We start from the raw sequence: 26,980 nt of genomic DNA, 5'->3' as shown, positions 1-26,980 counted from the left end.
ATAACTTTAAATATATATATATACATATAACATCATTTAGCCATATAATTCAGGTGACAAGGCACACTTTTTTTCTATTTTTATTTTACATTTCTACCATCTATATGTATTTGAAAAGCTTTAGTATGTGATAAAAATTAAGTAGAACTAAAGTACTTGACAATACCTGAAACTCTCCTACCTGTATACATGTTAGTATATTATTAATTGAGTAGGACCAGTGTTTCTTTCTGGTTTACTAGAATTTCTAATACCAAATACTCATTAACGGAGAATGAACGACCCAGTAGGAGACCTTCAAAATCAGAATATTTGTAATAATCTTCTTCAACTTTAGCACCATGAGATTTAGGCCTGGGTTCTAATCCTGGCTCTGACTTTAATTAGCTTTGTAAACAGGAAAGCTATTGAACCTCCAGTTCTTCTGGGAAAGGAGATTAGTCTATGAGATAACCTAAAGTCCTAAGATCCCTTACATATCTTGAAATGCTATTTTTGTTAGTCAACTCCATGGAGCTGCCATAAGCAGGACTCAAACTGTGAGAAAATACATAGCACAGAAGATTGCTGGGGGCAGGGGGCGGGGAGTGATGAACCTATATTTTTAAAGATACTTAAGAAACATGAATCAAGGATTTTAATTTACTTACAGATTTGAATAAAAACTATTAAAAAAAAAAAAGCAATGACATAATCAGGGACATTTGAGCCCTGACTAGATATTTGATATTAATGAATTGTTCACTTTTTTAGGTGGGTTTACTTTGTTTATACTTTTCTCTTTGTAATTATTATCTTTTAGGTACACGATTTTAAAAATACTAAGGAAATGATATGACTGAAGTCTGGATTTTGCATCTACATAATGCAAGTACAGGGGAAATGGAAAGGAAAAATAATTAAGGGTATAGTGGCTGAATTCACTATACCTGAAATTGCATGATGGGTACATGGGTACATGAAATGATTCTCTTGTGTATATTTAAATTTTTCTGTACTAAGTTAAAAACTCCTATATTCCTATTGCCTCTCTAAACTAAACATGAAACATGAGTGTTTTCTACCAAGGTAAGTGCTAACGAAATTATAAGCATTGTACTGATATATATTGGAACTCTCACAGGGTAAGGAATGAAGCCATTAACATTAAGGAAACAGAATGACAGGTATCTAGAGTTATGCTTACATATACCTTACTAAGGCAAAAAGAAACGTGAATTCTGAAATGCTCTGACAACTCCCAACAAATATCAATAAACAGAAAGTGGCATTACACCAAAACTACATTCTTAGGTTGCTGTACAACACAATCATGTAGAATGGGGGCTTTTAATAAAAGATTACTAGGCCTGGAGAGTCTGATTCAGTGTATCTGGAGGAGGCCCTAAAATCTGTATTTTATAAAACAAAAACAAGGGCTTCCCTGGTGGCGCAGTGGTTGAGAATCCGCCTGCCAATGCAGGAGACATGGGTTCGTGCCCCGGTCGGGGAAGATCCCACATGCCGCGGAGCGGCTGGGCCTGTGAGCCACGGCCGCTGGGCCTGCGCGTCCGGAGCCTGTGCTCCGCAACGGGAGAGGCCACAACAGTGAGAGGCCCGCATACCGCAAAAAACAAAAAGCAAAAACAAAAACAAAAGAGAAACAAAACAACAAACCCTGAAAAACTAATTCTGATGTACAACTGAGGTTGAAAATCACTGCCTTAAGAGATAATTACAGAGACAAATGTATTTCAGAATACATGGTGTAAGATATGATATACTATGCCCATTTTTCATTTGCATTTAGCATCATCAGAGTGACAAAATTCATTAAATTATTCATGTGTAGTTAACAGTGACTGTTTCCAAAAAATCTAAAACAAAAGGATTCAGAATAAGCTAGGAGTAATACTTATAAAGACAATAATCTTTCACTATTAAAAATCAAACCACTGCATAAGATACCTAGTTTTTTCCACCATTCTAAAGAAACCTTCATGTAATGCACAAATTCCTAAATAAAAAATTATCAACCAAAAATCACAACAAAATTGGTGTTTTTTGGGCTATCATCTCTTGGACAATGGTGAAAGTTTAATTAATAGAAAAACACAATGAGAGTGACTCCAGGGAACAATGAAAGTGTGTTATAAGGCTACTTCTATTTTAACACAAACATCAAAATCAGTGTACACTTTTAATGGTTTTCCTAAAACTATCTGAGACTTTGACAAGGTAAACCAGCCACTATAAAAAGTGGAAGTATTGTTAGAAAATTTCCTGAAGGGCTGGAGGACACAATCATTCAAGGTACCAAAACTAATCTGACTTCGCAGCTTATGGTCAGTCATTCAATAAGAATTCCCTGAGAACCTCTCATATTCAGTGACCCTGTAATATCAAGTACAGTGTAGAGGCTCCAAAACTCCACCTGGATCAAAGAAGCAGAAAACTGTGTCCAAAGGGGCCACCAAAGAATTGGTACACATGAAACATACAGTTATGAGAGAAAAATAAATTAAGATGAGATGTAAATCCATGCTAAGTTGTGTTACAGCCTAGACATGCTACAGAAATTTAAACAAGAAACACAGCTTTATGAAAGAGTTAGACACTGAAAAGAGTAGAAAAGGGTGAAAAGAACTCTGGCACTAAAGTACTACCTAAAAATAATCTAAAAGCTTTCCTCCATGCTGCCTCTCAACTTGGGCTCACAAAGGTTTTCTTCCACTGGATTTTAAAACAGGTAAGGTGGTATTCCCATGGCTAACTAACATATAGATACCTCTTCTGTTTTGGTTTTCTTGGGACTCTCCTCTTTATGAGGTGAGGATGTCCTCTTGACTCCTACTATAGGATTAGGTGTCTTTGTTGCTGCATTTCCTGAAGGTCTTGGTGGTGGGTTTACCAGACGTGTTGAAGAAACAACTCTGGAGACCGTAGGCTTTGGTGGTGACGAAATGGCTGGTTGTGTGGCAGTTTGAGGAATGCTTTCACTCGATGTACCTAAGTAGTAAGTACATAAATACATAAAAGTTAAATCATATCAACATCAAGTTAGAAGTAAAGCTTTTTTATTTTATTCATAAGTTTACAGGTAAATAATAAAATGGTATTAAAAAACTGAACTCAAGCTACTTAACTAACGAAGCCATCTTTCAAAATGAAGGCTAAAACCAAATATAATGCAAGTATTTTCAAATCTGTCAATCTCCTTACCCCCTGAGCTTTCACTGGAATTTACTTGTGGCACAGAAACTTCAGTAGCCTGTATGTTGGTCACAGATGCTGCTGTTACAGCTGGAGCAGGACTGTTTCTGCTAAAAATGGGGAAAGAATTAAAAAGTGAAAAAAGCAAAGAGAGGCATAAAAATCAATAATAAAATGTAGTATGTGCGGGAGTTATTCTCTAAAGTAAATGATTCTTTAGTTTTACTTCTCATACGTATATATACATCAGTAACTAACTTTATTTCATAAAATATAATCAACAATCAAAAACACAGAAACATTCTAAAGCAGTGCTAGTCAAGAGAACTTCCTATAACTATGACCTATATACCTACGCTACCCAATATGGTGGCCACTATATAGATGCAGCTACTCTACACTTGAAACAGAACTAGTGGGAAATGGAATGTTTAATTTCATTTAATATGAATTAAGTTTAAACTGCCGCATGTGGCTAGTGACTAACGTATTTGACAGAACAGCTAAAAAAAAATCTGTTTTTATTTGACTTGGGGTAACTGACTTAAATGATTTGGGGTATAAGAAAATACGATCAAAATCTGTAAAGAAGAAAATGGTCTGAGAATTAGAAATAAGTTTCTGCATACAAAACGTAAAGGTTCATGAAACCCTAAAAGCCCATCCAGTGGCCCATATAAACAACAAAGGATCTCAAAACCCAATCCCTCCTTCAATGTTCTGGATCCCACTCACTCCTGTCATCTCAGGAAACTCAAATCACCCCTCCTTCACTGTCCTATCCATTCAACTTTTCTGTCTCAAATAAATCCTATACATTAGCGTTTAAATAATCTCATTTTTATTATCTCCTGAAAGAAAAAAGCGAAAAGTCCTCTGTGGTTATTCAGTCTCCTTCAACTACAGCTTATTCAACTCCCAACTGTTGAATGATGATGCCATGAAAAGGTGGGCAAAGCTAGACGACTTAGATTTTTGGTGCATACATGACATTCACAAAGCCCCACAGAGCTTTGGAGCTCACTGGTATATGGAAGTAAATGAGGTCAAGAGAGTGGGTGATGCCACACCCCCAATAATACAAAGAAGGCATAAAGGACTAACGAGAGAGCCCCGAAAGGCACAAATATCTAACAATTAAACAGAAAAGAAGAACTGGTCAGAGAACAACCACAGATTCAGGAGAAAACCTGAAATAGCAAAGCGGCTAGTACATAATAAATACTCAGTATTTGTTGAGCAAATACACATCTATTTTACATTCATGTGCACAAACTCTAAAGTACAGAAAGGCTTTTATATAACTCCCAAAATTCTTGTTAAAATTTTTGCTTCGCTCAAAAAAAAGATGATGAAACCATTAAAAATAAAAACCTGGAAGCTAATGCTGTACAAATGAAGAACTGTTTCAAAACTACAAGAGTTAGGGGCCACGCTGATGCCTAAAGTCCTCGGGTCACATATGACTGGTCTAAAAACATATCACACATTCAAAGTCCAAGAGAATAAAACTAAATTCATCATCTACTGCACCTCGGCATGTTCTATTTCATACGAATCCAAAGATTCATCCCAACCTTCATCTTTGCCATTGGTTATACTTTAACAATCCAATTTTTAAAACTGCTTTTTTCAAAACATTAAAATATAACATGCATTCATAAAAGTGTTCATGGTTTAAGTATCGACTCATTGAACAAAGGGATGGGCATAACCGTCACAATTTAAAATAATAGCAGTACCACCAGAATCTATAATAAACAGCTCCCTTTGAAAATACAGTAGTATATCCATTAAAAAATAAATCTGCAATGATAACACTATAAGGATTTATGGAAGTTAAATATGGCTTTTTGTGTTTTAATTTTTGCCAACACAGGCCATGTTTTTCTTTTGAAATAAAAATGTTTAGCTGCTTTAAATGTTCCTAAAAAGACACTTAATTCTTCAAAAGAAATTTCCACTAAAACCAGCCCACATAAATCTCACCTTCTTTAGAAGACCCCTAATATTTTTCATAGATATTTTCCCCCTGCTACACAGGTAATAAGCATCTCCAGGACAGAAACGTGATCTTGTCCCTCTTGTCTGGTTCTCCTTAGCACACCATACAGTTCACCACAGGCAGTAGGTATTTCAACATATGAAACTGGAGGGGTTATTTAAACAGTCACTCCACTTCCTTTCCCTTTTTCCTTACCCCTGAGAGCTGCCAGAACTGTTCAATGGACTGGTCTTCATAGCACTGGTAGGTGAAGGCACAGACATGCTGTTATCACTGTCCATAGACAAGTCGAGGCTGCTGTCATTCAGAGGTGTCAACCTGACACCTTCCGTTGAATGCTGCAATTAATAAAATATTTAATCAAATATACCTTTATTTTATCTAGACCTTTTAAAACATAAACATCTTTTACTTAACTGATAAATGATTTCTACTAAAGAGCACAAATCAATATGTTTATGATAATCAGAAGTGTCATGCTGACTATAAAAGGTGAAGAGCTGGGACACACATACTTCCTGACTTCTAAGGATGCTCAACTTAACTACAGTTCTTCAGTGGGAGAAAAAGCGAGAAAAAAATGCTATAATAAACCTGCACACTGAATGTAAAATACACTGCAAATTAAAAAGCACTTTAATATGAAAACACATGTATCTTAAATCAGAGGACTATTAATACATACACACACTCACATATATATTAGAAAAAAAGTCAATGGTAAAACACGATAGTAACAATGAGTACCTCTGGCCAGTCGGATTAGAAGTAACTTTTTGTTTATAGATTTCAAATTGTTTTACAATGAAGATAAAAATGTATAATTTCTAAAAAAACTATCACGTAGGTACAATTTAGTGCCACTCCTAGCTATTTGTATGAGTCTCTCAAAAGCAAGAGATTTCCAGTGCTCTATCTGCAACTTAGGATTTTAACATGGTACATTTAATAGTGTTAACTATCCTGTTAGAACAAAAGCAAAACTAATTTTCTGAAAACTAAACTTCATGACCACATATAAATCCTAATGTTGGTCCTGCTTCTTAAAAATCAAAGCACTCAAAAACAGCTACATGGTGCAGGAAAAACCAAAAGCTAAAAAACTATAAATGGTGCTATGGGATAAAAGTTGATTTCTAAATTGACCAAAGTTTCTGTTTTTGCAATCAATGCTATTATAACGTCAAATTGATCTCTTCAGCTTTTTCAGAACACTTTTAGTTTCAAGTGTTCGCTTACCTACAAAAACATTTTAATGGAAATAATTTGCATTATTAATAAAAACCCATACCCCATATGTGTGTGTGTGTGTGTGTGTGCGTGCATGTATACACCCACACTCCAATTCCCCAAATGACAAGATAATCTAAATCTTTGAGTTAGCACTACAGAGACACCACCTGTGTACATAAATCAATATTAATCAAATGGGGAAGATGAGATTTGGGAGAAGGGAGAGGAGAGAAAGGAATGCCTTTCGTCTATGAAGTCAGCTGTAAAACCAGTTTTCTTAATATTGTAAAATAAGCATCTTTCCTATGCAAAAAGCTACCACTCTCTCTCCCCACCAGACAAAAAATTTGTTCAGTGAGTAAATTATACTCCATTTCACACAGTTACCTGCCTGACCAGGTGATCAAAAAATAACCTGTGAAGTAACAAGCCAGTGTTGGGGATGATCAGTGAACATGAAGGTTTTAACTGGTTGGTCTGAACACATAACCTTCAAGCTGCTTTGCTTTGCCTCTGTGTCTATATCAAGTTTGGCACAAGAGACTTCAATGCCACAAAATCATAAATATTCTATCAAACTTTCTAATAAAGACAAACAAAGACAGAACATACTACAGAGAAATAAACACACATTCTTTGCATGCAGACTTAGGTCCAATTCACATCTCATAGTACATGACCCTGGGCAAATGTTTGAATCACTCTGTTTCTTCTATAATAGAGACAATAGCTACAGGTTACTGTATCATTAAATATAGAATACCCATCTTCTTTACTGGTACAGTGCTTTGCAAATAGCAGTTAATAAAAGGAAACTATTAATAAGAGTGCAAAGAAAAGAGCATTTAGTGTGTGCCAGGCACCCATCTAAACTACCTCTTACAGGCACTGGCTCATTTTAACCTAACAAAATACATAACGAGGTAGGTAAAATTAGAATTGTGATTTTAAGGCAAATCAAGAACATGATATTTGTAATACAACTTGCCAAAGTCTCACAGCTAGGATGCAATGGAACCTGAACCTGAACCAGGTAGTCTACTGCAAAATCCTTGCCCTTGATTTAGCTACTTTTGTATCATAATATATTCTATGTTTTAAGAAACAAAACATTATGAAGTTATATTAACTTCATTCCTCTCCTCCCAATCCCAGCCCCAGATAATGAACCATCATCACAGAATGCAGCAGTTTTCATGCTCTAATGCATACTTGTATTTCATATTCTATCTTAAAAGATATATTGTAAACTTTATATAAAAGTATCAAATGATATATATTTATCTGTACTTTTTTTTTTTTTTTTTTCGCGGTACGCGGGCCTCTCACTGTTGTGGCCTCTCCCGTTGCGGAGCAACAGGCTTTGGACGCGCAGGCTCATCGGCCATGGCTCACAGGCCTAGCCACTCCACGGCATGTGGGAACTTCCCGGACTGGGGCACAAACCCGTGTCCCCTGCATCGGCAGGCGGACTCTCAACCACTTCGCCACCAGGGAAGCCCTATCTGTACTTTTTAACCCAATACATTCATATATGTATCTCTAACTCATGTATTTTCACTGATCTAAGTATTCCATTTTAAGAATAAGCCACTTTTTCAGGTTCAAGCCCTGGTCCGGGAAGATCCCACATGCCACGGAGCAACTAAGCCCATACGCCACAACTACTGAGCCTGCACTCCAGAGCCCGTGAGCCACAACTCCTGAAGCCCAGGCTCCTAGAGCCCGTGCTCTGCAACAAGAGAAGCCACAGCAATGAGAAGCCCGTGCACCGCAACAAAGAGCAGCCCCTGCTCACCACAACTAGAGAAAGCCCACGCAGAGCAACAAAGACCCAATGCAGCCAAAAATAAATAAATAAAAGAAATAATTTTTTAAAGTTATAAAGAATAAGCCACTTTTGAAACCACTTAAAGTAAAAATATTATTTTTATTATTTATTTCTGCACTAAAATTTCAATACAATTTCAAATTTAAAAGTCCAAATAAGAAAATCATGGCTAATAAGTTATACAACAGGAAGCATCAACACCAGAACATCATACTTGAGGTTACCACTGTCAGTGATCTTATAGCCAATAACTTTTAATTTTTAAATAATATACGTGTATAATCCTTATGAAACTAAAATGATTTTCATTTAAAAAGTCACACAACTTACTTGATCCACATATTACCTAATTTAACTCTCTTTACCTTTAAAAGGAAAGGAAATTACATACTGATGTGGGCTATTAAATGGATACCAATAAGAGACATTGAAAAGAGAATATAAATATATATAAATTAAGGATATGAAGCATTGCCACTAATCTGAAGTCTGAAGGAAGTGTGTGCAAGAAACCTGATTAGGAGCAAGGTTTCACATAATGGAATTTCTCCATGTAATAGGTTTTCAAAATGCTGTGATCTATTTCAAATATGACTTATTAACTCAGCCTAAATTCTGAAATATTGATAGGCTGGATACATAAAACATTATGTTAGTAATGCTTTTTAAAGTACTTTCTCAATTTACCTTTTTCTTTTTCTGAAGCACATGATTAGGCAGTAGTTGATGGAGTTGCTTTCTTCTTACATGCATTGCAGCAATTTTCATGTCAACCTCAAACATCTTGCTGTTTATTGCTTGCCTATAAACTGTACAATTAGGAAATTGTTACAAGAAATAGAAACATCTTCATAAAGGCAGTTAAACTAACCCAGGAGAAGCTATTCTAAAGTATGGATCCGTTTTCCATCAATATTGCCTATCTATAAAATTATCAGGTCAAAACCTATCTCACAAGTGTCTCTTACCACAAGGTGTACATAACGAATAAGAACACATAGTATATTAATTCTTCCAGTGTAAAAACTCTTGAAGTAATAAAAGAGTTAACTCCTTAAGAAATGACAGAACTGGAGGGCTTCCCTGGTGGCGCAGTGGCTGAGAGTCCGCCTGCCAATGCAGGGAACACGGGTTCGTGCCCCAGTCCGGGAAGATCCCACATGCCGCGGAGTGGCTGGGCCCGTGAGCCATGGCCGCTGAGCCTGTGCGTCCAGAGCCTGTGCTCCGCAATGGCAGAGGCCACAACAGTGAGAGGCCCGCGTACCAAAAAAAAAAAAAAAAAAAGAAATGACAGAACTGGACAAAAGGGGTTTCTTAAATTCATACTTATTTATGCTACCAGTATAATTTAAAATTCTAGCTCGAGTATGTAACAACCACAGCAAAACAACAAAGTGGAAAATTTCATTCACTCAGTCATAAAACGATTTACTGGGCACCTATACTGTATCACATGTTCTAGACGTGGGGGATATAGCAGGAAATAAGAGATCAAAAACTTCAGAGTCCACATTCTAGGGGAGAAACACAACAGAAAAAAAGGTAAAATATATTTCATATCAGATCGGTGATAAGAGCTATGGAGAAAAAATTTGAGTAGGGAAGACGACAGGAAGCTCAGCCTGGAAACTGAGATTACAATTGAGTGAAGACTCAAATTAAAGTGAGTAAATAAACTGTGAGTACCTGGTGGAATCTACTCTAGGAAGAGCAAACATCAAGGGCAAAAGGTCCCAAGCATGCCTGGGATGTTTGAGGAGCAACAAAAAGGCCACGGGGAGAAGGGAAAGTAGAAGATCCATAATCCCTTATCTGCAGTTGTAAAATCCCAAAAGCTCCCCAAAATAGAAGTTTTTCCTAAGACTGGCACCAAACCTCAACTGGCAACAAACCCTGATTTGAACTATTTGTAGCTATTTAATCTCTCTACCTATACCTTATGTAAATATCTTACAGAAATGTTACGGCCTTTGACTACCAAATGTCACTCCAGACCCCACTGGGAATATTATTTACTAACTTTGTTACCTTACTGGCCTCAAGACATATGGATAAAGGATTCTGAACTTATTAAGTTTTATATATGTCTATATATTTCTTATTATCAATATAAGAAATGAGGTCAGAGACATAATAAGACGACTAGATCCCATAAAGGCTTGCAAACCACAGTAAAGATCTGGACTGATCCAGAGTGAGATGGGTAGCCATTATAGGTTTTAAGCAGGTGAGACATGATTTGGCTTAATGTCATTTTGGATGCTGACTAAGAATAGCTGAAGGCAGAACAAGAAAACTAAATGACAGTAATCCAAAAGACCAGTGATAAGTGGCTTGGACTAGGGGTATAAACAGCAATTGGTAGCAGAAATCTCAACATACTCTGAAAGTAGGGACAGGAGGATTTTTTAATAGATTAATACCAAGTATGGGGAAAACAGGATTCAAGGAAGACTGTAAGACTTCTAGCTTGAGCAACTACAAGGACACAGCTGTCACTGCCTGAGATCAAAAAGATTTGAAGAGAAGCTAGAGGAGACCGGGAGTAAGAACTTTGAGTTTTCAACATGTTAAATATGTTTTATTAGAAAATCCCACAAAGTATTCCATTAAAATGTTTCAAGATACAGGGCAACTAAATATTTCCTTCCCCAAATATCTGAAAGTTGCTTTAAAATCTTGATGGTTCATTAGCACAATCTTTGATAAGCAGTTCAACTAGGTATAATGTCCAAAACAAATTTTCTAGTCTAAATATCTCTACATGATTTGTTAGTTCATAAATAGTTTAAGTTGACATCAGAATTTTTACTTTGGAAAAAACCGCTACTCTGGTGTTCAGCAAGTGGAGTTTTCACACTCCAAATCACATCTTATAAAATCTGTATAAGTGCTTTTGTTGTCATAATGGTTAAGGGCTACTACATGATAGGGACACTAAATATCCTTGAACGTGGACAGTTCTTTGCAATGCGCTGTACCACGTCCTACTTACATTCCTAAAGATGAAAAACCTACTTTATCAATTATTTGAATAAGAACTCAACTCAATTTTACATAAAAACAAAGTATTTTTAAGCTGAATTTTCTAGGAAAATTCATGTCACCAATGGCAATGCTGCTGATGGTCTCTGAATCATAACAGGTAACACCTGTATCATAGGAATTCAGCTACCACACTGCTAGTGATTCTACATATGGCTGCAATTACCTACTTAGGTATGTCTTCTAGTCACTGTACCTAAGCATTTACATACTGAAATACATTCTTTTCCTTTTATTTCTCCTTTACATTTAGTGTATGATACTGACATTTTTAAAAAATGTACCGATTTTTGTCTCTCCTTCTCCAAGGAGGTAAAAAAACTTTTACTGTTACGTCTGAATGTCCTTAGGTGAAGACTCCTTATTGTGGACAGGTGAGAAAAACACATACTAAAATTTTTTTAAATGGAAAGGAGAGATGTCCGAAAGAAAAAATAATTAGTCCCTAAAGAAGACGCACATTCATCGTTGTCGCTAAGTACATTCACCATTCCCTTGAAAATTTGCGTATCTACATAGAGTCTTAGCTTCTGTCAACTATACCCACCATCTGGTCTTTAGTTAAAACATACTACCTTGTATCTCAGGGTACAGGTCAATCCAAAATGAAGCCTTCATCATTGTATTTCCCACCCATGAATTAACATTTGAGTCTATAAATGACATAGAGGATAAATTTTCTCATGTCACCAGAAGTTTAGCTTCACAAATTTCTAAGGTTCAAGATTATTAAGGCAATCAGACACAGATTCAGTCTTTTAAGACAATCAAATATTCAGGTGGTTTCTAATTTCATAAGTAATCGTGGGCAAATTAAAGTGGTTCAACCATTTAACTTTAGGTCTACCATGAGAGGAAAAAAATCATTTATATATTAGACATGACTGAAACTAATAACTAATCCAAAAATATTAAGGTAATTTTGATGATCATTGTAAAATATTCCCAAGTAATTTTAACAGTTATTGCAAATTCCACTATGGTACACATGAAGACAAATTCAAATATGCAAGTACATGTTTTGATTATCTAAGTAGAGATATACCTGTATCTGTGAAAGACTGAATATCGTAGGTGAGATCAACACTGAGATTTTCAGAGTTTTCTGTTTTTTTAAACACTAACCCAATCACCCACATCGTGCGAAATTCTTCCCTGTAAAATAAGAAGCGTATTACTATAGTTTATCAGGATTTCATGAAAACAGTTATCAATGTGGTTGACAACCTGAGATACATGGAAATACTCAGAAGACAAATATATAAACAAACTAAGTTCTAAACCAAACTGCATCAAAACTCAAATTCCTCCTCCATACCTGCCCTCTATATTCCTATTGCTATATAAAAAACTGGAGTCCTAGGACAAATATACTCTTCATTATCTATGTACTGACAGCCAATATTCTTAATGATAATCCTAAGTACCAAAGGCACTGCAAAGAAAAATTATGTTCATACTAATGAATGACATGTTTTACAAAAATTTGAAACAAAGTAGTGTAGATATAAAAATTTAACTAGACCTTAACATACATTCCTTAAACTTTTAAACTCAAATGAAAAGGCCATATGTACAGAAATCTGACCGCAGCATAATAATAATGGGTGATTCAGCTACTTTTCAACATTTAATGATATATCTACTGAATGGATCAGTCTTTTAATAATTAAGATCGCAGCAACAAAAAAATTTATAAAAAGCTCAAATGCCAACTCTTTTACATGAATGCAAAAGGAAATAATCTGTAGAATCAGAGAAATAGCTATTCTATTACAGCACAATCTTAAATGATCCATTCACTAATATTGTTCAATCTTTAATGCTACTGCATTTTTTTGAAAAAGCTCACTATTAAAACTCCCCTCACCCTCTAAATAAAACCAAGTGGTTATAGGCAAAGTAGAATTTCATATAGGTAATAACACAGCAACAATCAAACCAGAAATTGACCTACAAAAAGATCCTTAAAAGAATAAGGCAAGGCAGCTTTTAATAACATATCTTCTCAATGTTCCAGAACCTATCACAAATCAAATTTTTGCAAGGTCATATCAAAGCATGTTTTCTTTTTCAAAAAATTAAGATAAAAAGCAAAGATCGATGTTTGATATAGCAGCTATCCTGAAAACCACTCTACAAAAAAGGGGACGTGTGTTCAGAAATGCTAAAGTGCAGACCTACAGAATCTGAACTCAAATTAGTTAATAGGCACCTCATCATTACAACTTATTTCAGGGGTGATTTTTTGCAAAAAAACAGTGTTTCTCTTCAGTGTTTCTGATCAGGAAACCCTAAACCATAAATTTCAACTTGGTCTGACCCATATGTAATCAACAGAATAGTAACGAGTTAATAAAAATTGCCTATAAAACTTCCATGAGCAAAAGTTGAAAAGGGGATGAGGAAACTGGATTAAATTAGAGGACTGCTTACTTGTCAGGATTTTCTTTGGGTGCTGGAAATGACTGGGGATTCACATGAGCCAGTGTAATAAATTCATTCTTCTCCAAACTTCCAACCAGGATTCGGATTTTTGATTCCACCAAGCCCACCCTGAACAAATGTCACTCATTATTAATGAAAATTCTGGTTAATTTTAAAAATAAAATAAAATGCAGAAAATCAAGTATGTTTGTGTAAAGCTGTAATATGAAGATCATAAAACACACATATAAGGGCAGTTCAACTGTCTAAACTCCCATAGATAAAATGAAAGCCTTATGTTCTACCCCAAAAATGAAGTGAAAACTGCTGGAAGAAGAGAATCAAGCCACATTTCAAGCCAGGAAGGTTACAAAAGACAACCCCACAAATATTTAAAGAAAAAAATCAGTAAACTAAAACAAAGCACTTTAAATATACAGTTAAGAAATAATACATGGATCTCTATAAGGCAAAGAAAAACAATTGTACATATGGATCTCCAAATTCCTACACTTCCATTACAAGTAGTAAAGCTCCATTTATGAACAAAACCAAATGTGCTGTTTTAAGGACTTCCACCTCCTACTGTGTGCTGTGGCTATCTGATTCATTCTGAAGTTTTGTTTTTGTTGTTTTTTGTTTTGTAAAATCTAATCTTATACTCACCATTCTAGGCGTTGTTTTTCAGTTGGTGCACTTGCTAGAAGTACAATATAATGCCTTTGAAGATAAAGACAACATGCTATTTATTTCATTTAAGTGCTTTGTGCTGGATATTAACACCATAATGTAATAAGCTTTTTGACAGTTACAGATCAATTTAGCAAGAGAGAACTGCAATCTCAGTTTGCACATAAAATCATAAATGCTAAATTCCACAAGTTTCTAACTACTGGCAAGTTTAATTCTTCTGAAAAAGATAGTAATTTTATGAATAATTACCCAAAAAGAAGCTTAATTCAAAAACGATGACTAAATATCAACTGATAACTTGGTTCAATGATTCTGGTGGAGTGCTTTTTCTATAAAGAGCTACCTCACTAAAATATAACCTATTAAAGCAAAATTGCTTTGATGGAAATAAAGCACCAAGGCTTTAGCCACAAAAACAGGGTCACTAAATATACACACATCAGTAACTTAAAAAATAGTATCAAACACATCATGCTTTTTAATTCAAAGGTAGCAAAAATTAAACTGAATACTTGTTAGGCCTCATGATTTTTTTCAAGCAACAGTATGAGTTTCTATAACAAAGATGCAGACATCATTAATGTGAGAGCAACAAAGAAATGTGATTTCTATGCAGAATCCAATTCCATTCAAATTAGAGCAAAATCAAGTTTTCATTTCAGAAAAACACCATCATGACTGACTATTTTAAATCTTTTTGAAACAAACTATTTACAACTGAAGAATTTCGTAAGACTAAAAAAAAAAAGTCCAATCCAACATACTTTTCTACAAAATCCATTTTAGAAGTGATAGAAATCAAACTTCTCACCAGAAACTTTACCTCAAAAAGCAAACTGATAGTAGGTGGAAAAGTCAGAATTATGACTAAGAATTTTAAATTAACTTCAAGTATTTATAAACTTAAGGTAACAGAGGTAATATACATAAATATGAAAACACGTAGACAGAAAAGTAAATGTGCAGTCCAAATCCATACAGACCAACCAATACTTCGTTTCCTTTACCAGTTTAATCTGTTCAGCAATTATTTAGAGCAAACCAAATATACAGAACAAACACAGCCCAAATAAATAAAAGTTAATAAAAGCACTAAAAGCTCATGCATTTTACATATACAGAAAACGCTCTTGGGGCCCTAAACTCTCTTATAAATCAAACAAAATCCTAATAAGCTCAGTAACCTGATTTCCAGTTCCCTGGGAGTTTGAAAATGGACAACAGATTTTAAAAGGGGGGGGCGGAGAGGGGATGGAGAAAAAACTCTGACTAAAGTATAACAACTTATAAGAGGATAAGACAAAGTATAAAAAGCAGGCATGCACACAAAAACTCAAAACAGCAAAGCTGTCTGGGTTCACCTAATATGAGGACAAAACTCAAGTCTCTAAATCACTCTTTTAGAGAAATGGATACTCTTAATGACCACCTGAGTCTTGAACAAAAACTTAAATGATATATAATGTTCTCTACTTATGCAAAATATAAAATCCATTTGAACATAATCTTGTTGGTAATTCAAAGTTTAAAGTTTTAAAGCTTAGAGTTCAACTTTGGTTCTTACTGAAATCCAGTGGAAAGGGGGGGGTGTCTACTCTGCACATCGTTTATGATAAAGGCACCTGTTTAAATAAAGCTCAAAGTTTTAAACAGTTTAGCAAGTATGTATGTGAAGTCAAATGTCCTTCACTCAGCCAAATTTAAGCAAATGTGAAATGAGACAAAATACAGTAATCATGTTTAATAGAAATAACCTGTCATTAATTCTTAAGTTACCTATCAGAGCACAGAGACCAAGCAGAAATAGGTCTAAATTTAGACTATTTTGTTGCTGCTCCAAAAAACGCCATCCCCTACTTTACAGTGCCACTATCATGCTTCAGGTACTCAAATGCCTTCATGAAACACTGAAGCCAATTAAATAATGATTAACTTTCCCCAAAATTTAAGGATTATCAGTTTCCAATAAAAAACATTTAACTATAAAAATGTACCACAGTTGAATTAAAACCTCTTTAAAAGCTTCTAAAAACACTTAATTTAGTTGCTATTATTACCTCACAAATATTTACTCCAAAAAAGCATTTTGTAAGTAGTTTTCCTGGCCATTTCATCACATTAATATTTTTCCCTGGGTAGGTAACAGCTCAGATATGTGCACCGAAAATCTAATTATCTTAGACAAAAATCCTTGCAATTCCATCTTCAAGTAACTCAGGTCCAAGAATTACAGTTCACTATTTTTAAAGCCTTTAAAACATTATGAGGCTAAATTATTCTATACATACATACTCCTTGAAATTATAAATTATTAATCCTATTCCTGAGAACATTTGGCTTTTTTCCCTAATACCTTTGCTTCCTCGTTTCCTAAGGAAATGGAACATCTGAAATAAGTATTCGCGTTTCCTACGTCAATAATGATTTATTTTACTGCTGGTTACTTACTTATGTGAGCTTGAATATATTAAAGGTAAAACATGAAAAATATTTTCTTAGAACTATAAAATTTCACAAGGCAGTGTTCTCCCTTCTTCACAAGAACACTGATATCTTCTGAAACATGGTCTGCTTTCTAAGACAACTGAAATTTCCTTCACGGATTCTTCCCTTCCAAGAAAGGCAGGCAGGTATACTATATGACTTAAAATATTTCACATAACAAACACAATACTTTCAGGATATACTTGAAATAAGCTTAACCAACTCTGACTCAAGGCAAAACTAAGGATTTCAGTTCAGTTGTACAGCTAATCTTTGGGGTAATTCATATGTTAAAAGAAAAATTCAAATCTGGGAATACTTGAGTATAATGATAGCAATCACTAATTCTTTAACAGGAAAAATTTTTGAAGTAAGTTAAAAACATAAGTAGAATTTGGTATAGGTAAAATTAGCTCATTGTTGTCACGTTTTCAAATCCTTTTTCGCAGGAGTCACAGCTGAAATTTAAATTTTCCTGATATAATTTCCTCTATTTGTTGCTACATCCTCATATCTAATTATGTTTAAAGTTGTTTTTAACAACCTAAAATAATTTGATTGTTTCAAGAGAATTCAGTAAAGACAGTAATCTATAAATCTTTTCATCAGCCAACTGAAGACCTTATAGGTACTATTTGGCATAGACTGAAGGACAGCCTAAAAGTTTCAAAAGAAAGATTTAAGCAAGCTTTAAAAAAAAAAAAAAAAACTTCCAAGTTCTAGTTAATACAAATTTATTCAAATAGATGACATTATCAAGGTTTCTTCAATTTCAACACTAGTCTTTCTTAAAGTGAAAGAAACCAGTTAAGTGGGTACTTAGAAGAACTTCATTCTACCCACCTCTTACTCCTACAAGAAAGTGAGACAGGAAAAATTATCTAGCTTCATCTTGGATTCTCAGGGATTAAGAGATGCTGGCACTTTTCTATGAGACCAATTTCTTTATTCTCCTTACAAGTAATCATGTACTCTTTCATGATGTAGTTTTTAAAGCATCAGAATATGTATTTATTAGTTTAAAAGTTCAAAGGTACTTCCTCAACAGTGGTTAAAATAAAAAACAATGGAAAATTATCTGCCAAATGGAAAAGCACAACTTATGGGGAATAAGTAATAAACAAGAACATTCAATGTTATGCTATTTAAATTTTTACTGACAATGCAGTGCTCCCAGAACACAACAATTAAGCTGGCTCCATTATTGCTTTTTCATGCAAAAGATACAGAAACAAAACACAGAGACATCATGAAGGTCATCATTCTTGTTTTTAATTGGGGAAATAGCATAGAGCAATCTTGCTTAGATTATTACAAAACACAATCCAACACAAGATCAAATGGTCAGGAAAATTTCAAGCATTAAAGAAAAAAAATTTTTTTAAGTGGGACTTTGGCAAGTTTTCAGCTCAGGGCAAATAAAAGTGCAAGTCCATTTTTTTAAAAGTAAGATTTATTATAACTTACAGTTTTCATCAAAACCAACACAATCAGGCTATTAACCTGTACTACGGTATTAAACCATTATACTAAAACCATTAGTAAAAAAATATTACACCCACTGAGATTCCATGAAAATTATCTGTAGAAATATTTGAAGGGGATTTATTAACATTAGGGGGAAATGGTAGGCCAATCATGTGCTATAACTACTGAAAACATTTTACTGACTACATACACTGACATTTTATTAGCTTTGCCTATGTTATAGAGAATCTTAATGATAAATAAGTTTCCAGAACTGGCTGAAAATACTTACTTAACAGACACCATTAACTACAGATTTTAACAGTTCACTCCTTTGCCAAGGTATACAGATTTAGAGTTTTGGGGATGACTAACAAGCCTTCAGAACTGATGTTGCTACAAGTGTAGAAATTCGGTTACATCAGGCAGCAAAACTGTATGGACTACACTTTACCTTGATAAAGAAATAATAAGGGGTTTACTAAAAACAGTATGCCCTTTGTGACAGGAAGAAAACTTGTATAGAAGATGTTTAAAGGAAAATTCAAGACTACATTAGTCTAGCAAAAAGAGATGTCACGTATGCTACCATTAAACCATTACTTAAGAGAGCAACATGTCCGACATGCCTTAAAATACATACTTGTACTTTTGAAAGAAGTTTGGAGCTTCAAAAAGTTTGGACCACTCTGCCTTACTCAGCAAAATTTCATCTGTGATAGCAAGACCTAAATTAAAAACATATTAAAATGTTTGCATGCTTCAGTCTAAGAATCTATAATTTTAAAGATCTTAAATATACCACATGCATTCACTATATTCCTAAAATCATAATTTTAACATAGCAAGTTTAGTCTATGACTCTAGAGCATACAGATTCTTACATACACTCTTTTCAAAAAACCTGGAGGGTTCCTTTCAGATCCAGTTTTCTGGCAAATTGCCATTACTCTAAAATGCCATGCTCATAGAATGACTCTCTCCTAAAACTGAAGCACTGGAGTTACCCAAGAAAGAAAACTTTCCTATAAGCTTTGCTTCCTGCCTTTCTAAAAAACAAGTTTCCCATAAAAGGATAGCGACATCTTCCCATGAAGAGCCCCTGTAGACTACAGAAAAGAACTTTACACTTCTGAGTTTGACGCTGGCAGTCATACAGCTGATTCTATTTCCTTGACTTGTGTCAAATTAAACAATCCAGTTCTAGCTACTCCCCTTAAAGACCATTTAGCAATAGCTACTCCTTCAAATTAGCAGTACTACTGGGATTCAGAAGTTTAGAGGTTATTCCAAAACAGTAGGCAGTTTGGTCAAAATCCTGCTCAAAGCTCTTTTCAAGTATACTGCCTGCTAAAAGCCTCTCATGTCACCCACTAGAGAGAAACTATGACATCATTTAAAATTTCACATGGCAATAGTATGGAACTAAACCATAAAGGCCCAGCTAAGGATACAATTTTCAATTTTGGTTAATCTTCCAATATATAATCAAATATAAATTGCTTAAAAGAAATTAAACTGAGTTTTCCAAGTTAATTTTCAAATATAATCTGTAATCAATAAATAAACACCAAAATCCACTTCGGTGAATGCTTTCTCCAATTTAATTGAATACCCGACTACGGGGTGTACAATGGTATGTAAATCCTTTGTGTATAAAGGAGAGCATAAGGATAAACACTTACCTTGTTTAAACTCCTCAACCATGACCATCCGTGTTGAAACGGACACATTGTACGTGGAGTTCTGTTGTGGGTATGCTGGTGTAATTATAGGCATAAGATGGTACCTATCACTGGGGTTTACCTACATACAACAACAGCCAATCAGTTTCTTCAAGTACATATGCAACAGATACTTGGACTTTTTACCCCTTGTTAAACTGAACCAATGATTAAATTTTATTTCATTTCACAGCTGGAGTTGAGAAAGAAAAACCATGTAAAGAGACACTGTTTTTACAGGAATTCTTTACAGAATCTGTGATTTGGTCTAATGTTTTGTTTCAATCATTTGGGCATGACTGTTTTGGCAATCTTACTAGAAATAGTGTGCCTGTCAAGCAAAAAAAGGTTCTAATTGGGCATCTACTGATGTTTAGTTTTTCTTTTTTCTACAACAGAAATAGGGATGTACACACAATTACACTTTTGAGAAATGTCATAGTATGTTCTGTGTAAAACGAATTTTAAACTTAGTTTTTAATATACCCTTAATTTATCAGGAGTAGAAGCTTATTAACACATGGTAAAACTACTTTATCCATGTTGGTATCATTTTAAGGTATAATGAAATGATTAATAACTATTAATTTTAATCTGTATACTAATGATAAAAGTGGCATATTTCCACAGAGGAAACTGTAAATTCACATCCCTCCAAAATTAAATGTCTTGAGCTTCGGAAAACTTAAAAATTCACAGCTTGATGTCATTAACAAAGCTTAAAACTGACAAAATTTTTGATGTTGTAATAAAATAGCAAATTAATGTAGAAAAATAGAATTTTATAAACCTAGAAAGCCTTATTCAAACCTAAATTTATTTTATCAATTAATAAAGTGCATGTAAAACATTTAAACTGAGTAAGCAGTAAAGGTCGTAACTTCCAAAGAAGCAGAATGGAAGCTCCTCTTCAGCCCAACCATGCTTTTGTAATCTGAATTAACCAAACCAATTTTTACAATTACATCACAGTAATTAAAGTGATATTGCTTAGAAGTTATCTGCCACGGTTAAACATTAAGCAACAGTTTTCCTACAATAACCCAATTTTAACAGAATATTTAGATCAAACAAAAAAAAATACAGGGATTTTTAGTATCCTTTTATTTTTTCTTTTAAGCACAAATGCCCACACAACTTTGACTTACAAGGTAGTTCTATATAGAATAAATTAAAATTAGTGATCTTGATATTATAAACTATGTACAATTAAATGTAGTTTACAGGGTACATAATTATGCTTCTCACATCAGAGGAAAATTATAGTTGAGATTAAAAAGAAAGTGTAATACGAACATGTCCACTCATACGTAACAGGATGGGAAGTCTCCCTGAAGTTTATGCAGATGATTTTTACTTGTTATTGCACAGTGTGAATTTGTAGGGGAAAAAATAATACACTAACCCTTGGGTCCCATACAGGCAAATTAAGATTGCATTCTTCAGGCTGTTTCAATAGGACTGGATTTGGCCATTCCCTGTTTAAAAAGATTGTAGCACTTGATAAGACTATTGGATATTACCATCTACACGTATTTTGTTAAACATACAGCATTTGTGAATGTGATCCTTCTTCATTCATTTTGCACTCTTGGTATATATAATCTTTTATTCCTTTATTCCTTTCTGTCGACGTTAGACTACTTGAATTACATTTCCTCTATGAAAGTAACTTAAACCATTTGGTAGCTTTCTCAGACTGAAGTCAAATATCTTCTCTGCCTCGCAGAGAAGAACTGATAAAGCACTATTCAAATTTAAAAGTACTATTCCGAGACATCTGATGTGTTCACCGCAAACTTGAACAGGATAAAATCTCCCTTGAAAAGACAAAGATCCTGTCTTTAATTCATTATAGGCAAAGGAGCATGAATAATTATAAAAATTGATTAGGAAAATTTTTCTCTATCTCAAGACAAAGGTTATTAATGTGAATATGTGTAATGATGTGAACACACTGTTTTCAAGATATGTTTTGTGAGTTAGCTACTTCAGTCCTTTATAGAAGAGATTAAAAACTGGAAAACATTTGCCATCTTTAGTATCAAGGTTAGCTTCTTAAATATATTATTTGCCATGTATGTGTAGCATTAAGAGAAATTCTGACATTTTTCTCATCAAACCTGGTTATATATAATTAAGTGCTATCAAATCCATAATTACAGAATGTGTATTGAAAAGTGTGGCACAGTTCTAAATTATAAATTGTCTCCAATAACTCTAATTTTTATAAAATAACTAAAACTCTTTTTTCAGAGGGAGGAGGTACAGAGGTTGGCACAAATAGGGAAGACAAATCTTTCAGATCAATTTGATTAAAAACCAAGAACTCTAACCTTTTGGGCCAAAGCAACTAATGTGAAATAGCAATCTTTTATATTACTTAAAAGAAATAATGGTTGACAAATGTGACCAGGCTGAAATGAAGGAGAGCATTAAAAAAAAATCTCTCCTGGGTTAATGACTAATCTCAAAGGGATGCTCAATTGCTTTCCAAGCACTTACAGTTATCCTTAAAAGCTTTATATACATTTACATCCTTAACATTCTACCAAAGATAAATGGGCAGCTGAAAGCAAAAAACCACCACAGGAAATTAATGGTCTATAGATCTAGAAGAATTCAAAGAGTAAATTAAAAGAGGTGGTATATATAAAGCTTTATCCAAAGTAACTGATATCCCAACCTACCAACTCATTGGATTTTAGCAGACATTATAGCTAAAATTCAGTTTATTTAGAGAGTAAGTTTACGCATGGAAGTACAAACAGCACCTGCCTTGCTATCCCGGGAAAGCTAGGGAAAAGGAATGGAATTTAGGTTTGCCATTTTATACACAACATGATCTCCCCAAGGCTACCTATACTGCTACATCATGAACTAAAATTTGAATCTGAGACCAGCTGCAGAAATGTCATAGAAATAAGACTAAACTTCAGTGTCTACAATCAATTTTATTTTAATATAATCTAAACACATACCATTTAGAAAATACCAAGAAAAATTTATGTACAAGAGTTGATGCTATTGCATTTGGATAAAGCTGGCAAGTTCTTGCTACTAGCATAGCCCAGGAAACACCACCGAGGAAACCTAATATATTGGAATAGATGTTGTGGCCTGTTGATAAGGGAAAAGCAAAAAGAAAAGTTAGTGTTGAACAAAAGCTTAAACATTTTTAATAAGCTAGCCAACAAATTCGGAACTCACGTTTGGCCCACAGTTTGATAGCTCTCAGGGTTAACCTGAAGTTGTCAATGTTTGGTACTAGATGTAAAATTTCATCGGTTACCCTGCAACCTGATTAATAGGAGTAAAGAAAAAAAAAACAGAACATTAAATTATCAAAAGTTTAATGATAATATTTCTTTTAAATTTTCTGAGACTAATGTCAAATTAAATAAAAATTTACTTTGTAAAATCAGTAATGTTAATAAAGAGGCAAATAAAAAATATAAAACTTTTACCTTCTATCACAAACACTACTCTAAAACCAAATAATCTGAACTGTAATCTGCTTTATTTCAAAAACTTTCAACCCATAATTAAAATGTGCTCCAGTTCAGAGATGGTGAATAGGGCTTGATCCATTTAAGTTTCCAGGAATTGTTCTTCAAGAGCATATTAACAAAACAATGCTAAAATAAGTGTTCAAATGTAACCCTTTTAAAAGCACAACAGCTGAAAATGTTACAAAGGTTATCAGGATCAAAATTAATAGAGTTACAAGGTGAAACCTGAGCCACTAGCAATAGAGTACAAACGTCAGACAGTATTTAAACATCCCAGGAAGAAAAGAAATAATAATGCAAGATACCAATGATTTAACAAATTACTAAATGCTCCACTGCAGTCTAACTATTAAGCAAAAAGTTCATTTTATTTGACTCACTATGGATAAACAATATGGCCATTAAAAGCTTCATTATGAAGCTTGAGTTAAAAACTATTTCATATTTGACCAAAACTGCTACTATGCAAAAGGAAGTAGGTTTTTACATACCGTTAAGACTTCTTATGCATCTTATATCTAAATTTTTAAGCAGACTGTCATCTCTTAAGTCCAAGTCTTCTGGAATAGTCTGCAGTGCTAATCTTGCAAACAAAATATCAATCTAAAACAAAAACAAAACAAAACATTCCATGTCTGCCTATTTTTAAGGCATTTCTTTAAAAAAGAAAACACTATTAACTCCTTAAGACCAGGATCTTCTCATCAGCTGTTAACATGACAACACCTCCAAAAGTTCAAACAAAATTCTTACCACAGGTATTTTAACCAGATGTTAAAACATGGTAATACTAAATAAACAGAACTTGTATAAATAGCTACTTGTCATTTTAATCATACTAAGTTTGCTAAATGCAGATATACTGGATTATTTAAAACTAACTGTTTAGTTCTCCACCTATATGAACTGTGAATTATATCCTAAAAGGTGCTCAAATATAAGGCCAATATAGTTATATGTAGCCCAAATATACCTGTCAGTAAAAAGGGAACTTCTTATATTTAAGAACTTATGTATCTATAATATTCCAGTCTGTTTCTCCAACTTAGTTTTGACTAAATAGAAACAAAACAAAAACTGGCTAATTTTGAAGACTTATAGAATGCAACTGACAAAATTGTTTTTTTCCTTTTTTTCAAGGAAAGGCTGGGGGCAAAAGAAATTTGGCACACATTCGGTAATTATTCCTGAGGGTCTGATTTCATGGTTCCAACCTTTGAATGCTGCTAGAGAAACAAGCCTTTTATAAGATCACTTTAGAAATCAGTATTTTATATTTGCAAACGAAGCAACTGACAAAGGATTAATAAAATATAAATAAAATATACAAGCAGCTCATGCAGCTCAATATTAAAAAAACTGTACAGCTACATGTAAAAGAATGAAATTAGAACACTCCCTAACACCATACACAAAAATAAACTCAAAATGGATTAAAGACCTAAATGTAAGGCCAGACACTATCAAACTCTTAGAGGAAAGCATAGGCAGAACACTCCATGACATAAATCACAGCAAGATCCTTTTTGACCCACCTCCTAGAGAAATGGAAACAAAAACAAAAATAAACAAATGGGACCTAATGAGACTTAAAGGCTTTTGCACAGCAAAGGAAACCATAAACAAGAGGAAAAGACAACCCTCAGAATGGGAGAAAATATTTGCAAATGAAGCAACTGACAAAGGATTAATCTCCAAAATATACAAGCAGCTCATGCAGCTCAATATCAAAAAAACAAACAACCCAATCCAAAAACGGGCAGAAGACCTAAACAGACATTTCTCCAAAGAAGATATACAGATCACTAATCATTAGAAAAAGGGAAATCAAAACCACAATGAGATATCACCTCACACTGGTCAGAATGGCCATCATCAACAAATCTACAAACAATAAATGCTGGAGAGGGTGTGGAGAAAAGGGAACCCTCTTGCACTGTTGGTGGGAATGTAAACTGATACAGCCACTATGGAGAACAGTATGGAGGTTCCTTAAAAAACTAAAAATAGAACTACCATACGACCCAGCAATCCCACTACTGGGCATACACCCTGAGAAAACCATAATTCAAAAAGAGTCATGTACCAAAATGTTCATTGCAGCTCTATTCACAATAGCCAGGACATGGAAGCAACCTAAGTGTCCATCAACGGATGAATGGATAAAGAAGATGTGGCACATATGTACAATGGAATATTACTCAGCCATAAAAAGAAATGAAATTGAGTTATTTGTAGCGAGGCGGATGGACCCAGAGTCGGTCATACAGAGTGAAGTAAGTCAGAGAGAGAAAAACACTGTATGCTAACACATATATATGGGGAAAAAAAGGTTCTGAAGAACCTAGGGGCAGGATAGGAACAAAGATGCAGACGTAGAGAATGAACTTGAGGATACCTGGAGGGGGAAGGGTAACCTGAGACGAAGTGAGAGAGTGGCATGGACATATATACACTACCAAATGTAAAACAGATATCTAGTGGGAAGGAGCCGCATAGCACAGGGAGATCAACCGGGTGCTTTGTGACCACCTAGAGGGGTGGGATAGGGAGGGTGGGAGGGAGACACAAGAGGGAGGAGATAGGGGGATATATGTATATGTATAGCTGACTCACTTTGTTATACAGCAGAAACTAACACACCATTGTAAAGCAATTATACTCCAATAAAGACGATAAAAAAAATCTGTATTTTAAGAGCTTGCTGTGAAAAAATCATTTAAACGTGCACCTACAAGACAGGAAAAGATTGTACATTTACACAAATAAGTACCTGTGGTATAGCCTAAATTTTCCAATGATACACATTCCAAAATCCAGCATCGCTCCTAATTTAGACAGAAATAAAGACTATATGCTCACAGGAAAAAAAAAAAAAAAAAAACCCAGGTAACTCAAAAAGCAACTCAGTAATAACAAGCACATTAAATATTTCTAGTAACCATTTGACTTTTATCTCCATCCTGAAAAGTTTACACAATTGAGTTGGTTCTCCACCCCAAAAAATCTCCCCTTTGTTGGTTAATGTTCTTTTCGGGAATAAAAGGCATCACCTACATTATGGTTGTTTTATATTTATTTAAACACTGACAGTAAATCAAAGCTGCCTGAACTTGATAATCCTTTACTAAATTTAACATTTTATGTCTACTTATTAAGATTACTCATATTTCATACAAGATAGAGTTGGGCACCTTATGCAACAATTATAGAAACCACTTTTTTTTGCAGAACAATGAAGTATTATTCTTCCATTTCTGAAATTTTATAACCGTCATTATTACTATGAGTGACTTTCCAGCACCATTATGTATGGCAGAAGTAACATAAATAACTAAAGTTGCTTCAGGGTCAGCTTTGTTACAAC

At 34.3% G+C, this 26,980-nt stretch overlaps 1 protein-coding gene across 17 annotated transcripts in view; it reads right to left on the bottom strand.

Moving 5' to 3' along the window:
• Window positions 1–26,980, bottom strand: part of PAPOLA (poly(A) polymerase alpha) — a 57,655-nt gene that overhangs the window by 7,418 nt on the left and 23,257 nt on the right. For 11 of the 17 annotated variants that reach the window (XM_033419770.2, XM_033419797.2, XM_033419812.2 and 8 more), the window contains 13 exons: window positions 24,105–24,216; window positions 23,312–23,401; window positions 23,083–23,221; window positions 21,507–21,579; window positions 20,063–20,183; window positions 19,021–19,105; window positions 14,400–14,453; window positions 13,743–13,862; window positions 12,352–12,461; window positions 8,949–9,070; window positions 5,393–5,535; window positions 3,202–3,302; window positions 2,768–2,988 (listed from right to left, as the gene is read on the bottom strand). In XM_033419770.2, coding sequence (XP_033275661.1) covers window positions 2,768–2,988; window positions 3,202–3,302; window positions 5,393–5,535; window positions 8,949–9,070; window positions 12,352–12,461; window positions 13,743–13,862; window positions 14,400–14,453; window positions 19,021–19,105; window positions 20,063–20,183; window positions 21,507–21,579; window positions 23,083–23,221; window positions 23,312–23,401; window positions 24,105–24,216 — 1,491 coding nt within the window. The remainder of the gene's footprint in view (window positions 1–2,767; window positions 2,989–3,201; window positions 3,303–5,392; window positions 5,536–8,948; window positions 9,071–12,351; window positions 12,462–13,742; window positions 13,863–14,399; window positions 14,454–19,020; window positions 19,106–20,062; window positions 20,184–21,506; window positions 21,580–23,082; window positions 23,222–23,311; window positions 23,402–24,104; window positions 24,217–26,980) is intronic. The other 6 variants (XM_033419775.2, XM_033419806.2, XM_033419818.2 and 3 more) reach the window with 1 other exon arrangement.

The sequence above is a fragment of the Orcinus orca genome, chromosome 2 (assembly GCF_937001465.1).
Source record: "Orcinus orca chromosome 2, mOrcOrc1.1, whole genome shotgun sequence".
Lineage (NCBI taxonomy): Eukaryota > Metazoa > Chordata > Mammalia > Artiodactyla > Delphinidae > Orcinus > Orcinus orca.
The sequence above is the reverse complement of the archived record's forward strand: the minus strand, read 5'-3'. Positions and strand labels throughout refer to the sequence as shown.